The following is a 15,886-nucleotide window of genomic DNA, read 5'->3' as shown; positions in this document are numbered from 1 at the left end:
TTAGAGTTACCAGCCTCAGAAATTGCAACCCAAATAAATGGGTTAAAGTAACAGGGTTAAAGTAACAAACACATCTCGACATGAACTGTTCAGAGACTATGCGAATCCTACAAAGAAACCACTACGAAAGGACATAGAAGACTTGCTTGGGCCAAGAAACACAAGCAATGGACATTAGACTGGTCTAAATTTGAGATTTTTTGTTCCAACTGCCGTGTCTTTGTGAGACGCAGAGTAGGTGAACGAATGTTCTCCAGATGTGTGATTCCCACCATGAAGCATGGAGGAGGTGTGATGGTGCTTTGCTGGTGGCACTGTTTGTGATTTATTTAGAATACAATGCACACTTAACCAGCATGGCTACCATAGCCAATACGCCAACCAATCTGGTTTGCGCTTAGTGGGACGATCATTTGTTTTTCAACAGGACTATGACCCAAAACCAACCTCCAGGCTGTGTAAAGGTTATTTGACCAAGCAGGAGAGTGATTGAATGCTGCATCAGATGACCTGGCCTCCACAGTCACCTGACCTCAACCCAATTGAGATGGTTTGGGATGAGTTGGACCGCAGAGTGGAGGAAAAGAACAAGTGCTCAGCATATGTGGGAACTCCTTCAAGAATATTGGAAAAGCATTCCAGGTGAAGCTGGTTGAGAGAACGCCAAGAGTGTGCAAAGCTGTCAAAGACAAAAGGGTGGCTACTTTGAAGGATCTAAAATTATATTTTGATTTGTTTAACACTTTATTTGGTTCCGTGATTCCATATGTGTTATTTCATAGTGTTGATATCTTCACTATTATTCTACAGTGTAGAAAATAGAAAAAATATTGACTCAGTAGGTGTGTCCAAACTTTTGACTGGTACGGTACATTAGCGTGTGTTGTATCAAGTTTTTAGACCGACAAGTCACACCTTTTTTTCGGACTGTAAAGTTCAATCAGAAAACCGATAGTTTTCATCTTGCTGATCGCAATTTATTTTTGGGGCCGATCAATTCCTCAGGTATGTAGCTAACTAATGTTTGTTATACCAAAGACATCGAATGAAGATTGTATTTGCTAGCGATGTGTTCCAAGAAAGAGTCTGAACCAAAGCGAGTGCTCATCGATAGGAATTAATTAACTCAACGTAATTCAATGTATGGCGATTTATAGTGAATAACAACACATGAATCGAATGTGGCAGTACTAGTTGGTCAGCTGGACAACATTTTCGCGATGCCCAGCATGAATTAACGAGACTCTTTGTAGCTATCTAGCGTAGTCTGGCAGACATGCTGGAGTGTTTGGATCTAGCTAGCTTTTCAGACAATTCAACTGTCGGTTCTTTGGTTTTAGCAAGTCTCCCTCAACCATAGGGCTTGGCTGCTAACGTTAGGTATTTTTACTGGCACGTGAATGGACCGTCTAATTAATCTTGCTGTAAATCAGGTAGCTAGTTTACTAACGTCGCCAAACGTAAACGAGTTTAGTAATAATGTAAACCATGAGCGTGTCGATAATCTAAACCTAATAATGTAAACCTAAATTCGTGTCGAACATTCCTTCTCTATTTGATCTAACGTTATCAATGTACTCTTGTAATCCGGTTGGTGTTTATTTTTCTTCCTTGTCCAACACGGACTGTTGTGTGCAAGCCTGCAGCTCTCCCTTTTAAATGTATTAATAATTTTAGCTGGCTAGTTAATACAACCTGGTCTCATAGCATATCGTATTATTCTGTATATACATGTGGTACACATTTAATATAGTATATTGATTTGTGGATGTCAGTCATCCATTTTGTATGATATTTTACTAATTCAAATTCGTACCATATGTTATGCACTTGCTAAATCTATCATATGTTACGAATTCCATTTTGTTGTGGAAAATATTAACGTTAGCCACCTATAGCTAATGCTAGCTAACGTTAGCTAGGCTATGGGTTACTTTGGGTTAACATGCTGAACAAAAATACAAGTGCAACATGTAAAGTGTTTGTCCCATTGTAAATGAGCTGAAAAAAAATCCCTGAAATGTTCCATGTGCACAGAAAGCTTATTTCTCTCAAATGTTGTGCACAAATTTGTTTGCATCCCTGTAAGTAAGCATTTATCAAGAAAATCCATCCACCTGACAGGTGTGGCATATCAAGAAGCTCATTAAACAGCATGGTTTTGAGGGTGTGCGCAATTTGCATGCTTGCTGCAGGAATGTCCACCAGAGCTGTTGCCAGTGAATTGAATGTTAATTTATCTATCATAAGCCCCCAACATCATTTTAGAGAATTTGACTGTGCGTCCAACTGGCTTCACAACCGCAGATTAAGTGTAACTACGCCAGCCCAGGGCCACATCCGGCTTCATCACTTGAGGGATTGTCTTGAGGGGAATTCTGTATGTATTAAAGCCCTTTTGATGCAGAATTCTTTTTCTTCTGATTGGCTAGGCCTGGCTCCCCAGTGGGTGCACCTGTGCCCAGTCATGTGAAATCCATAGATTAGGGCCTAAATAATGTATTACATGAATTGTAACTCCGTAAACTTAAATTGTTGCATGTTGTTTTTATACACTGCTCAAAAAAATAAAGGGAACACTAAAATAACACTTCCTAGATCTGAATGAATGAAATATTCTTATTAAATAATTTTGTCTTTACATAGTTGAATGTGCTGACAACAAAATCACACAAATTAAATGGAATTCAAATGTATCAACCCATGGAGGTCTGGATTTGGAGTCACACTCAAAATTAAAGTGGAAAACCACACTACAGGCTGATCCAACTTTGATGTAATGTCCTTAAAACAAGTCCAAATGAGGCTCAGTAGTGTGTGTGGCCTCCACGTGCCTGTATGACCTCCCTACAATGGTCTCACAAGGGGTCTGAGGATCTCATCTCGGTACTTAATGGCAATCTGGCGAGCACATGGAGGGCTGTGCGGCCCCCAAAGAAATGCCACCCCACACCATGACTGACCCACCGCCAAACCGGTCATGCTGGAGGATGTTGCAGGCAGCAGAACGTTCTCCACGGTGTCTCCAGACTCTGTCACGTCTGTCATGTGCTCAGTGTGAACCTGCTTTCATCTGTGAAGAGCAACAGGGCGCCAGTGGCGAATTTGCCAATCTTGGTGTTCTCTCAAACCTTCTTGCCACAGCTCCCATTGAAGTGTCATCCTGGATGAGCTGCACTACTTGAGCCACTTGTGTGGGTTGTAGACTCCGTCTCGTGCTACCACTAGAGTGAAAGCACCACCAGCATTCAAAAGTGACCAAAACATCAGCCAGGAAGCATAGGAACTGAGGTCACCACCTGCAGAACCACTCCTTAATTGGTGGTGTCTTGCTAATTGCCTATGATTTCCACCTGTCTAATCCATTTGCATAACAGCATGTGAAATGTATTGTCAATCAGTGTTGCTTCCTAAGTGGACAGGATGATTTCACAGAAGTGTGATTGACTTGGAGTTACATTGTGTTGTTTAAGTGTTCCCTTTATTTTTTTGAGCAGTGTATTTTTGTTCAGTATAGTTGCAAAGTAGCTAAAATGCCTAAGTTGTCTGTGATGAGATTCAAACACGCAACCTTTGGGTTGCTAGACGTTCACATAGAGATCTCCACCCTGACCAACCACCCACCTTTTCCTTTTTTCCTGACATTACCTGTCTTATGTAACATACCAATTATGTCACCATAGCATATCATACTAATTTGTTTCCCAGATTTACGTTTACTATGTTACATCTAGTCTATGAGACCAATCTGAATGTCTCTAACTGATATATTCAATAAAAGATAGCTGATTAAGTAGCAATGGAATATGCACTAAGTGAGTGCTGACACTTTCTATTGTGGAAGGCTTGGGTCTATGTATGTTTGGTGTTGTATAACTATGTTCAAGTACCTGCTGAGGCCTGTCTTTTCCAGGTGTTACACATTTCTGTGGCTTTTTTTTCAGCCCAAAAACTTAATCAACAATCAAACTACCACACCTAGCTTTTTTTCAGGCTTCCAAGGATCGTTTGAGTGTTCAGTCATTTATGGTAACTGGAAAGTTAATAACCCCGCCTGAAGGCGTGTCACCCGAGGAGACAGTCACAGGCTGTGCAAGTGCATTATCTGCTTGAGACCTGTGAGTGCCCCCGGGCTGAGAGTATGGTGGGTGACGAGGAAAACAGCTCTTTTGGAGGACATACTGTGTAATCAAATATGTCATATACTGTGAGATATAACCTCCAAGTATAGCATGGCACTCCAGTACTCCTTTCAGCCTTTTGGTGAAATTGTATTATTGTGTGGAGACACGGGTGCGGTAGTAGATAGAGGGCTTTACGTAGCAAGAGATGGCTGATGCTCTGTCATCTTGGCCCATAAATAGATTGCCCTTAGACAGGGATCTGATGAATAGCAAATGCTGTGTGTGCATCAACTGGCATCATTTCAGAGAAGCCAAAGCAAATTAACCATGGAAACCCCTCAGAAATTGAGCATTATGCCCTGTGTCTCATTCCTTAGCCAAAGTTGGCAATGATTCATTCCATTGTCAAATGATATGATAGGTCTTCTGAATGAGGCCTGTTTCCTTGAATTGTTGGAACTGAATCATGAACCTTTTTAATTTAGCTGTACAGACTAAACCTGAGCACTCACTTTGATGGAGGCCACATTGTTCCCCTTTTGTTGTTTTTCCAAACAATAACAATGAGTGGGAGTAGAACCTTTGTTTTTTTATTTAGAACTTCTGAGCATGGAACAGCTTGTTCTAGTTGTAGTCATGTTTGGCAAGACAACAGTATTGCGTTGTTGAATTCAGAAATGTCCTGGCACCCAGGTCATATTTCCTGTGTCATAAGTTCTGCTTTACAATGGTTCTTCTATGTTTACAGTTGGGATTTAAATTTTGCAGGTTAGAGGTCTACTATTTCACTTGCCACATTGGCGAGTGGTCAGGGCTCCACAGTGCGAGCATTTCACTCGCATTTGTGAATACGAAGTATGATCACATTAATAGCTAAATCAATTCTGCAGTAGCTGTTTTCAGAGTATTTCTGCCGTGTTGTTTCATAGCTGGTAAACGCACAAAGTCAAAGAACTACGAATTATATACTATAGCCTATCCCACCTCGCGCTGCTGTGCGCACGTGAAGAGCTGAGTGAAGGATTATTTTTTTGAAGTGCTGAGCACAGGCATAATGGTCTAATTTAGTTGAAATGAAAGTCTACTGAAGTGAGACTTTGTCACGGTGTTTCTTGGCTATTTACATTGTTCACAAGCTATGCTTTTCAATGTTTTGAGTTAAATGCTCGGGAAAAGAAGACAACACGGCTACTAGTCAGACTCATTCTCACAAGCACAAACATGACTCGAGTCGCCTTACCACTAACAAATATTTTTATTACCTAACCAAGATAGACCAGAGCTTGTCCTTTTTTAATTTTTTTTTTTTACATTGGAACAAATTAGTCATAGTGGGCAGAGCCAAGCACGAGCTAGCGAGATCCTATTGACGCGTTCTAGCACATATTTGCATATTTTGGTTAGGGAATGCCTACTCTGAAGTGCGCGTGTGCAGTAACTACATTTTGCACTCCATCTAAATATCTACATGTTTTAAAAACTTTGGCGAAGGGTGAAGTCTACAAAACTTTGTCCACTCAAATGTTTAATTGATGAGAATTTGATTTTGGCCGACATTCTGCTATCTTGTTCCATCTTCTCCCACCACCGGCCACTGGGCTTTCCACTCATCACTACCAAATGCCAATCCGATGCTTCACATTTATATATCTGTCTCATTGTTCTGTCTGTGACTGTAACCTCCTGTAATTTTTTTGTTTAATTAAACAAAAATGGAACTTTTATTTAACTAGGCAAGTCGGTTAAGAACAAATTCTTATTTACAATGACGGCCGACACTGGCCAAACCCGGACGACGCTGGACCTATTGTGCGCCGCCCTATGGGACTCCCAATCACGTCCGGTTGTGATACAGTCTTGATTCGAGCCAGGTTGTCTGTGGTGACGCCTCTAGCACTGAGATGCGGTGCCTTAGACCGCTGCGCCACTCAGGAGCATGTTAAAGGGGCAAGTGAAAATTTGTCCCCAAAAAACTTAACGAAATGAAACAATATATTTATTTCTTACTAGTAATGCATGTATTATTTTAGGAACATTACAAAGCATGCTCATTTGTTTTATTATACAGTGGCTGGTGGGCCAAAATGTTAACTTGAGGCCCTCTTTACAGTTAAACATAAAAATACAGCTGCGCCACTCGGGGGCCCAAAACAGTTCTATTCTTTAATACTTCTTAGAAATTACCAGAACATGCAATTCATTTCCCACATCATATTGCAAAGACTTTGTGGTGAAGTTTAGTCCACACATTTTACTATGGTCATGCTAGGCTACACAAACGTAATCATGACTAATTATTTGTTCACCTCTAAGAAGGTTAGCAGGCTTATGTAACACTGTTGATTATCCTCTTAATGGAGGAGAAAGGCCAACTGTGCTTGATATAGTTGTTATTCCAGAGTCTGGATTGTCCCAACTTAGCCTGGCTAGTATGTCAGTCTACTTCGCCGAGTAGATGACAGCGTGAAGCCAGGCAGACCTTGCAATCCCATTTTGACTGTATCTCTATCAGCCTAAAGTCAGAGAAGTGTTACTGGTCAAATTGTTAGGAAATTGTAAGTGTCGTGGGTGTAGTAACTTGTGACTGAGATGCCTGTGTGTTGAACTCATAGCCTATAGCAGGGCCATTCAACGTGTTCTTACGGGGACAGATGTAAAAAGGTTAATTGCACCGGAGCCGGACGTTTTGCACATGCAATTATTCTTCAGAAGAACTGTTTAAAAAAGCAATGCATTACCACCAATATAGCACTTTGGAGTGTGCTCAACCAACACCAGTTAAGGTGCAACCAAAACAATTGATCATTGAAAGGAAAAGGCGCAATGCTCGCTCACCATTATTTTTGTTTTATTTAAACAACCATTAAAAGCTTCTTAATTAAAAGTAACTAATTAAAAGCTTAATTAAGCATCACAATAAATAAGACCAAGATATGCCAAATTCCAGTCTGAAGGAAGAATTCTTTGAATTCATTTTTTCTCAGTCTTTAGATGTTTGTCACACCCTTCTTGCGAGCACCAGAGGGTGAAATGGAAGGCACATGCGTGTCCCTGAGAGTCGTAGCTTTCAGGAATGTGGTCATAGCTTAAACCGTTCAAACGCTAAAGAGAAGTTTGTATGAAGAATTAATAATCAACATGCCACATAGGCGCTAGAAACATCACTATAGACAACCACCATAGTGCTTGTCTTTTTGGCACTGGATGTCGGATTTGGGCAGGGATTTTTCTTCAGATCTTTTGTTCAGAATTTATCTAAGGGCCGGTATAAATTAATATACGGGCCAGATCTGGCCTGCTGGCCGCCAGTTGAATAGCCCTGGCCTATAGTGTGTACACTAGATTTAAGAACAAGGGCCACAGGGGTATGATATCTGGGTGTAGGAAATGCAGTTGCCTGTGTCCCCTGTAGACATGGTCTCCTGTCGGCTAAACAGAGTTAACATGGACGCTCTCTCCCTCCTGATGAGGTGTGTTTCCCAGACCTGGCCTGATTAAACTTGCATGGCCTCTCCGGTGTGTGTGTGTGCCAGGATCAACCCTTCGACCTGGACCCATTGCCAGACAGGAGAGCTTTATTATGTCCAACCATGGTGCCCCCACAGTGGGCTTGGACAGCAATTTCTTTCCTGTTGAATAGTTCCTTTTTTGGGCACAGTTGGATAGGGCAATTCTTACCCAGCTTTGTATTGGGATCATCTGTCTGCTTCTTAAAAATTTAATCGGTCTGGTGTGTCAAGTCAGAAGCCTTTCATCATGTTTTTCCATTCCCCTCTCTCTCCCAAGCTTTATTTGCCAACTATGCTACCATTCCTGCTATTCCCCCTTTCACCCTGTTCTCTTTTCATTTATTTTCTTCATTCTCCTATTTTTGTTTTTCTGGCTGCACATTAATGGGGTTGTTGACTCCCTCCCTTTCAGTCTTTCAGATTCAATATGGTCTCTGCCAAGGTCAGGGTACTGGTCAGCACTATGCTCTACTGCAGAGCTTTCTTTCCTCGAGCGGCTACCAGCCAGTGATCGGGGCCTAAATGGCTGCTTGACATGATTCACTATTCAGTCAGACTGCCTTTTAGAAGCAGGTAAATTCCATGTAAAAGGACCTACGGGCACCAACACCACAAGTTCATATGAGCATGTCAAATGAAAGCTAAGAGTCTCTAGTTTTGAGAAATTAAGGCATATATACATTTTTCAACCATTTTCCATCCTAAAAATGTGGAATAAGCAAACGCTATGATTTCTTATCAAACAGATGGAAAAGGGGTCTTAGAAAACATCTACCACAAAGTCTTAAAAGGTGTTAGAAATATACCAAAAAACAATGTTGAAGTGAAGACCCCTGCCAATTAATATCAACACTTTTTAAATATTTTGTTTATAAAGAGAAAAGGTCAGCATTCTGTAAGTTCAAGAAATTGTGCCTTGGAATTCCATTACCAAAAACCCACATCATTAGACATGATCCAGACCTTTGGCGACTACTAAGTCTTTTTTTAAACCTTCCGCTTTAGGCTGGATTTGTCGGTGTATTTCATACATGCATAATCTATGAGCAGAATTACCTACATTGACCACGAAGTCCCTAGTTTGAAATCAACTTGTTTTCTGGAAGCTGTACTGCACCATTTGTCCCCCACATGGGCCAGCCCCCTAGCAATTTGAGTTCTAGCCAATGAGCTTCAACCCCCCATTTTCTAATTTCTCTCCCTCATGAGGAGGAAGGATAATGAATGTTCACAGAACAAGTAAAGGTAGACATCAATTAGTTGTAGTTTTTTACTGATATCAGTTTTGTTTATGAATTAAGTGAATTCGTAACAGAAGTTCTGCAATTGAATTGGCTACAATAGGGAAATCATAGTTGTCACAAACCACAGTTGGGTCCCCTGCTACTGTCCTCCCTTCTGCTGGCATACTGTCATGTTGATCTGCTAAGTTTTCTTTCTGTAGTCTGGTGGTCAAAGCAAGAGTGTGAAAAGTCTCTCCAATTAATGTCACCTCTCCCAGCTCTTATTGACACCTACCCATGAGCCCCCTCTCTTCCCATTTTACTGTAATCAGCATCCTCTCCCACTAAGCACCAACTGACACCGGACGTCCATGAATGATGAAAAGTAGTCGGAATTTGGTCCAGCCTAATCTTGATTTCAACGTCCACAGACGTCTGGTACGGCCTTCATTTGGCCCAAACATAGACGTCCATGGGCTCCAAGTGGCGCAGTGGTCTAAGGCACTGCATCGGAGTGCTTGAGGTGTCACTACAGACCCGAGTTCGATCCCAGGCTGTGTCACAGCTGACTGTGACCCGGGAGACCCATTAAGCGGGCCACAGTTGGCCCAGTGTCGTCTGAGAAGGAGGGTTTGACCGGCCGGGATTTCCTTGTCCCATCGTGCTCTAGCGACTCCTTGTGGCGGGCTGGGTGCCTGCAAGCTGATGGCGGTCGCCAGCTGGATGGTGTTTCCTCCGACACATTGGTACAGCTGGCTTCCGGGTTAAGATAGCAGTGCGGCTTGGCAGGGTCGTGTCCCGGAGGACGCATGGCGCTCAAACTTCGCCTCTCCCAAGTCCGTAGGAGTTGCAGCAATGGGACAAGACTGTAACTACCAATTTAACGAAATCACTATTTTTCTTCTTACATTTTTTATAGACGTCCATAATTGTTACAGGTTTGGACCTGACAAAATCTGAACCAATCATAGACGTCTATGTTTCACAAGTGGACAGCACATATAGGAGAGTGCTGTACACAAGTTTACTACGCTAATGTACTGAACTATACTTTACTGAACTCTACTGTTCTGTGCAGTACTGTACTCTACTGTGCTGTACTTTAATATCCAACATTGTGAAACATAGACAAATACGATTGCTTCAGGTTTGGTCCGGTCTGGTCCAACCAAGTTTGGCAGTGGAGCTCGTTAAAATAATAGCAAGTGTGTAGAATAATACCCAAATATGCAAATGATGTTATTTCTACCTTTGTGTACCATTTTGGGATACATCACCATGAAGAGAATGACATTCATATCCATAATTATACATTTTTGTGTAGTACAGATCAGGCACCCATGATGGAATTCCATAATCGCAATTATGTCACCGGGTGTAAATCCACTTCACTTACTGTAGTTCCAAAATATATATTTTTCAGAGTCAAGATGCCTTGTGACAGCTGACACACCATTCTGTTGGCAGACATCTTTGAATCTTAATTCTTAGCAGATATTTAATAACTGAGTAATATTTTACCGAAATGTTGTTACCAAACTTTGCATATGCACAGTTCTTCCAGTAAATGTTTCTGTAAACTGTTCTGTGTAAATTGTTAAAAGCAGTCATTGTGCATGGAGTTGTATGGTTTGTTTAACTTTGAAATCAATGGTTTTTGTTTGGAATACATTTTAAGTGAGAAATCTGAGTCTCAGCGCAATTCTGTTACTGTGGGATTGCCCAGCACTGTTAACGTAGTGTCAGTGTTAGATCAGCAAAGAGATTGGGGATTGACGAAGGATGCATGTCTCTAATGTTGCAATTGGGGATGTTGTGCTTACCTACACGTCAGATGATGTAAAATAGGGTCTAACTTAAAAGAAAAAATGACAATTTTTTTTTTTTTTTTATGTGTAAACCCAGTTTGTAAGCTTTTTAGTGATCAAACTCAACTGTTTATCTTATCCAGTGATGAAAACATTGGTGTCTTACGGTATGGTGTGTTATACAAAATTGGTCAACTTTGAGCACATCTGTCTTCTAAATGTTTTGGCATTCATGTCCACAGTCACTTTTTGACCACTTCTACCATAGGCAAATATGTTTAGAAAGTTTTGTTCAAATCAAAATGCATGTGGTCAAAAAGTGACTGAATTCAAACAGAATGACCCTTCAGAGAATTATGATACAGTTTTGGCATCTACTCCACATGTGTGAAGAAGCGTTTTTTTGACTGACATTTCACTCCCCATTTGATTATATGATATCTTGCTTCTGAGAAAGTAGTCGATTACAAAATAATGATTGTTGTGTCTGGACTTGTCCCTCCAAACCACTCTCCTTTCTCATTTGACAGTAGATTGTCCACTTCCTCAGTTGGCTGTAAGAAGATCCTTCATCTCCTCTTGATTTGGTGACCTGTCCTATCATGGCTGAAAAGCTAGCGTCCTTCGGTAAGATGCTGCTCCGGCGACGGGCGCTGGACTGCAACCAGGAAGAGAGCCACTTTGCCCGATGCCTGACCACGCTGGACCTTATTGCCCTGGGGGTGGGTGCCACTCTGGGGGCCGGCGTCTATGTGCTGGCTGGAGAGGTGGCCAGGGAGAAGGCCGGCCCAGCCATCGTGCTCTGCTTCCTCATCGCAGCGCTCTCCTCCGTCCTTGCTGGTCTGTGTTATGCTGAGTTTGGTGCTCGTGTGCCCAAGACTGGTTCAGCCTACATGTACAGCTATGTGACTGTGGGGGAAATCTGGGCCTTCATCACTGGCTGGAACCTCATCCTCTCCTATGTCATAGGTAAGTCAGAAGTGAGTTAGTAAAAATGAGTGATTTTGAAATTAAGAACCAAAGTGATTTTAAAAAATGGTCTGGAAATGTTTGATTTTTTTTAATGTAAAGTTGCAAGAAACATGTTTTTAAAGGTAAAAGCAGGATATGAGGTGCAAGGATAACATAAATCTATGTGACTGCACACAACTCCAAGCTGCTTAAACTGCAGTGATATTACTGCTTTACCCAGCCAGTCATTTGAGATAATCAGCAATTATGAGTAGCTGAATAATTAGACTGAATGATTAAGATTCTGACGAGGACGTGAGCTGAAGAGGTTTTACAGGCAGAGCAAGTGCCTGGTCCTTCAGAAGGATTGCCTCATGACAGAAGAGCCCTTGAATGTATGACTCCAACCTCTCATTGTAAGTCTCTCCCCCTTTCAGGCACAGCCAGTGTTGCTCGGGCCTGGAGCTCCACCTTTGACAACCTGGTTGAACAGAAGATCTCAGACTTCTTCAGAGCCTCCATGTCCATCAAGGTCCCTGGGAAGATTCTTGCTGAATACCCAGACCTCTTCGCCTTCATCCTGATCTTGCTGCTCACTGGTGTGGCTCACATCTCATTAACATAACTCAGAACACATTTGAAAGCATTATAGACAACCTCTGCGAAACTACAGCTACTAAAGAGAGGTTTCTATGGCTGCCTCTTCATTGTTGCCCTAGAGCAAGGGCAGAGTGCCCATTCAGTGCAGCATTATGATTGGCCGCGCTTGGTCGCTGCCCACATCTGTGGCTCTGACACTTTGCTAACACCCACACAGGCCTGCTGGCGTTTGGCGTGAGTGAGTCGGCCCTGGTCAACAAGATCTTCACGGGGGTCAACCTGGTGGTGCTGGGCTTCGTCATCATCTCAGGCCTGGTGAAGGGAGACCGTACCAACTGGAACCTCACTGTGGAGGACTTTGTCAACACAACCAACATCACTGATCCAGAGTGAGTCACCAAAGACAAGACAGGCAGGGGAGCTCAGGAAGAGTACTTTATTAGGCAGGAATGGTGGTGTTTTAAAATAAGCCCTATGCAGTAATTGAGAGGGTACGAAAGTCTGTTTGCAAAAATAAATCAAAGCTTTTGCAGCCATCAGGGGTAGCAGTTCTCTTCTTGAAGACTAAATATGAAACGATTACTCTTTCTCTTGGGCATTTTTCTGTATTTTCAAGTTCTCTATCTTTGTCCAGGATAATTAAAGAGAAGTTTGGCACTGGGGGTTTTGCTCCATTTGGCTTCAGTGGAGTCCTGTCTGGGGCAGCAACCTGCTTCTATGCCTTTGTGGGGTTCGACTGCATCGCAACAACAAGTAGGCCATTTCTTCTTGTCTCTTGACACTAGAGTATTTTTTTTCTGTGGTTGACGAATCAAATTTAAACCATCTCTATCTACACAGGTGAAGAGGCCAAGAACCCTATGCGTTCTATCCCCATCGGTATCGTGGCTTCTCTGCTCATCTGTTTCTTTGCCTACTTCGGGGTGTCTGCAGCCCTCACTCTCATGATGCCCTACTACCTGCTGAACAAAGAGAGCCCACTGCCAGAGGCCTTCAGTTATGTGCACTGGGACCCTGCCCGCTACATCGTGGCTGTGGGCTCCCTCTGTGCCCTCTCCACCAGGTGACTGGCACAGACAGTTTCCCATAGAGACTTCTCATGGCCTTGTGTGCACTTCTAGCAAAGGTAGAAAGGCACCCAGATGGCAGGCTATTTTTAGTTCATTTATTTTTGTGTCTGAACAGATGTTTCTTATCATATGCTGTGCTTTCAGTTCCTTTTTGTTGTTCGTTATTTGCCTGCAAATAACCAATTATGATGTGGAATATATGAACCAAACTTTTTTTGTTTCTTGTGTTCAATGTTGATGGCCAGTCAGTGTGATGGCGATGAATTTGCCTGTGTCTGAGTCCCTCTGTCTTTTCTCTGTCCAGTTTACTGGGCTCAATGTTCCCCATGCCCCGTGTAATCTATGCCATGGCTGAGGACGGCCTGCTCTTCCGCTTCCTCTCAAAGATGAACATAAAAACCAAGACCCCCCTGTTAGCCACCATCGTGTCGGGTATTGTAGCAGGTAAGCTTAGCCCTTGCTTTACTGTGCACCAACACTTAGTTTTCTGTCAACTGTTTAGCAGCTACTCTATGTTTCTTAGAATTGTAATGGATTCTTTCTCTCTGCAGCCCTGATGGCATTCCTGTTTGATCTGGCAGCCCTGGTAGATCTGATGTCGATAGGAACTCTCCTGGCATACACACTAGTGGCAGTGTGTGTGCTTATCCTCAGGTTAGTGCAGAGGATCTTGGCTAAAAAGAGTTCTCAGTCAACGTAGGGTTGACTCTTTATGTGTATTTGTTCTCAGGTACCAGCCGGGTACCCTGGGCCTCAGCGGTGCCAGTGAGAAGCTGGTGGAGCTGGTGGGTCTGCGGAGGGCAACCATGGCGGAGGGGGACAGTGGAGACGAGTTTGACCAGGAGGGTGAGGGGGAGACCAGGCCCCTCAGGGAGAGGTTCACCCTCAAGATGCTGCTGGTGCCCAGCTGTGACGTCCCCACCAAGACCTCCGGACTTATCGTGTACATCACTACCGCTGTCATCTGTGAGTCTCCCCCTTTTGTCAGGGCGAAGTGTTGATGACGCTTAAAGCTGTTTTGGGTGTACCAGAATAGCTCCACATATTTAAGCGCATTTTTTTAAATAAGTTTGGCATACTGGTTACAAATGGAAGCAGCTGTCTGATAATTTCAATGCATTCTCTCATTTGCATTATGTATGACCAAGAACTGTAAAGTATAATTAAGATTCCACTATACATGCTGAAGTTCACAATCTCTCTTTTTCTCTGTAGCTGTGGTATTCACCCTGCTGTGCGTAGTGCTGGCTGTGTGGGGGGCAGAGGTGGTGAGTGGCCACCCCCTGTGGGTCACCATATGTGCCATACTGGCCTTCTTCGCCTTCCTGTGTGTGGCCATCATCTGGAGACAGCCCCCGAGCAGACAGGCACTCACCTTTAAAGTATGATGGGAGTTGTCAATCACATGACTCAGTTCACGTTTGTTGTTTCATTCATCCTGAGAAACCATTTCCTATTTACTGTAGGTTTCCGTGTTCTCCTAGAAACCACTGTCTGTCTGTACTTGTTTCATTGAATCATCAGCTCTTAGCTTAAAAAAGCAAATTAACATTAGATGTTGTACTTGTTAGTCTTGATTATGTCCAGTGTTTGCTAATTGTGGTTAATGTAGAAACAAAACAAAAAAATGTGAATCCCCTCAGGTACCCCTGCTCCCAGTGCTGCCATTGGTCAGTATCTTTGTCAACATTTACCTCATGATGCAGCTGGATGGGCCAACATGGTGTCGCTTTGCAGTGTGGATGACTATTGGTTAGTGAGATCCCCACCCCTTATTTTTGCTTTGCCTCTTGCTCTTGTGCCGATCTGTATTATTACTCAATGTTGTGTTACTCAAGGAAAGGAAAGGGGGATACATAGTCAGTTGTACAATTGAATGAAAGCATTCAACGGAAATGTGTCTTCCGCATTTAACCCAGCCCCTCTAAATCCGAGAGGTGCGGGGGCACAAGTACAGTGTCTCAGTGATGTTCACCTGTGACATGCTGCAGTTTCACTGTTTAAATCCATTTTTCTTCCTTCTCTTTCACCTAGGTTTTCTCATCTACTTTGGTTATGGGATTAAGAACAGCTCAGAGGCCTCACCCAACCGTGGTAAATTTGAGACAGTCCTCCGATCAAAGAGTCCCATCTACCTGGCAGAGGATGACAGTGAGGTGGAAGGGATGACACCTTAGAGGAGAATAGTGGTGGAGTAGATGGTGTACGCCCCAACAACATAACACGCAAGACGAACAGGTGCACGGTCTCATCGCGTTAATTTTCAACTGTCGGGGCTTTGTGCTACAACCGACTGTCTTCTCCTTTGTTGATATTTGGTCATTCCTATAATGTAGAGAGACCCTCACATGCTAAATGGATTTTGTATGTACAGTATCAGTCAAAAGTTTGGACATCTACTCATTCAAGGGTTTTTCTTTATTTGTATTATTTTCTACATAGTAGAATACTAGTGAATACATCACACCTATGGAAAGCACACATGGAATCATGTAGTAAGCACAAAAGTGTAAAGTGAAAATATATTTTATATTTGAGATTCATCAAAGTCACCACCCTTTGCATTGATGACAGCTTTGCACACCTATGGCATTCTCTCAA

The 15,886-nt window shown here is 42.7% G+C and overlaps 1 protein-coding gene across 3 annotated transcripts; it reads left to right on the top strand.

Moving 5' to 3' along the window:
- The first annotated feature begins 866 nt into the window (after nucleotides 1-866).
- On the top strand, nucleotides 867-15,886 carry LOC123993376 (cationic amino acid transporter 3-like). Of its 3 annotated transcripts, none has more exons than XM_046295468.1 (12): nucleotides 867-1,005; nucleotides 11,195-11,633; nucleotides 12,053-12,214; nucleotides 12,433-12,604; nucleotides 12,850-12,968; nucleotides 13,056-13,278; nucleotides 13,590-13,729; nucleotides 13,837-13,939; nucleotides 14,016-14,251; nucleotides 14,501-14,667; nucleotides 14,929-15,037; nucleotides 15,320-15,886. In XM_046295468.1, the coding sequence occupies exons 2-12, from the start codon at nucleotides 11,267-11,269 to the stop codon at nucleotides 15,460-15,462; spliced, it is 1,941 nt and encodes a 646-aa protein (XP_046151424.1). In that variant the 5' UTR covers nucleotides 867-1,005; nucleotides 11,195-11,266; the 3' UTR covers nucleotides 15,463-15,886. The 3 variants fall into 3 exon arrangements, with proteins under 3 accessions (XP_046151424.1, XP_046151425.1, XP_046151426.1); XM_046295469.1 differs by having other exon boundaries at nucleotides 868-1,005; nucleotides 11,198-11,633; XM_046295470.1 differs by having other exon boundaries at nucleotides 905-1,005; nucleotides 11,215-11,633.

This window comes from Oncorhynchus gorbuscha, linkage group LG13, assembly GCF_021184085.1.
Source record: "Oncorhynchus gorbuscha isolate QuinsamMale2020 ecotype Even-year linkage group LG13, OgorEven_v1.0, whole genome shotgun sequence".
In the NCBI taxonomy this organism is placed as follows: Eukaryota; Metazoa; Chordata; class Actinopteri; order Salmoniformes; family Salmonidae; genus Oncorhynchus; species Oncorhynchus gorbuscha.
This window is presented reverse-complemented; position numbering and strand designations above follow the sequence as displayed.

Excerpts from the sequence above, each read along its gene's own strand:
- LOC123993376 (XM_046295468.1), top strand. The coding sequence starts at position 11,267 with ATGGCTGAAAAGCTAGCGTCCTTCGGTAAGATGCTGCTCCGGCGACGG. Across the intron at positions 12,215-12,432 it reads CCTGATCTTGCTGCTCACTG|GCCTGCTGGCGTTTGGCGTG; the intron begins GTGTGGCTCACA and ends ACACCCACACAG. Across the intron at positions 12,605-12,849 it reads ACCAACATCACTGATCCAGA|GATAATTAAAGAGAAGTTTG; the intron begins GTGAGTCACCAA and ends ATCTTTGTCCAG.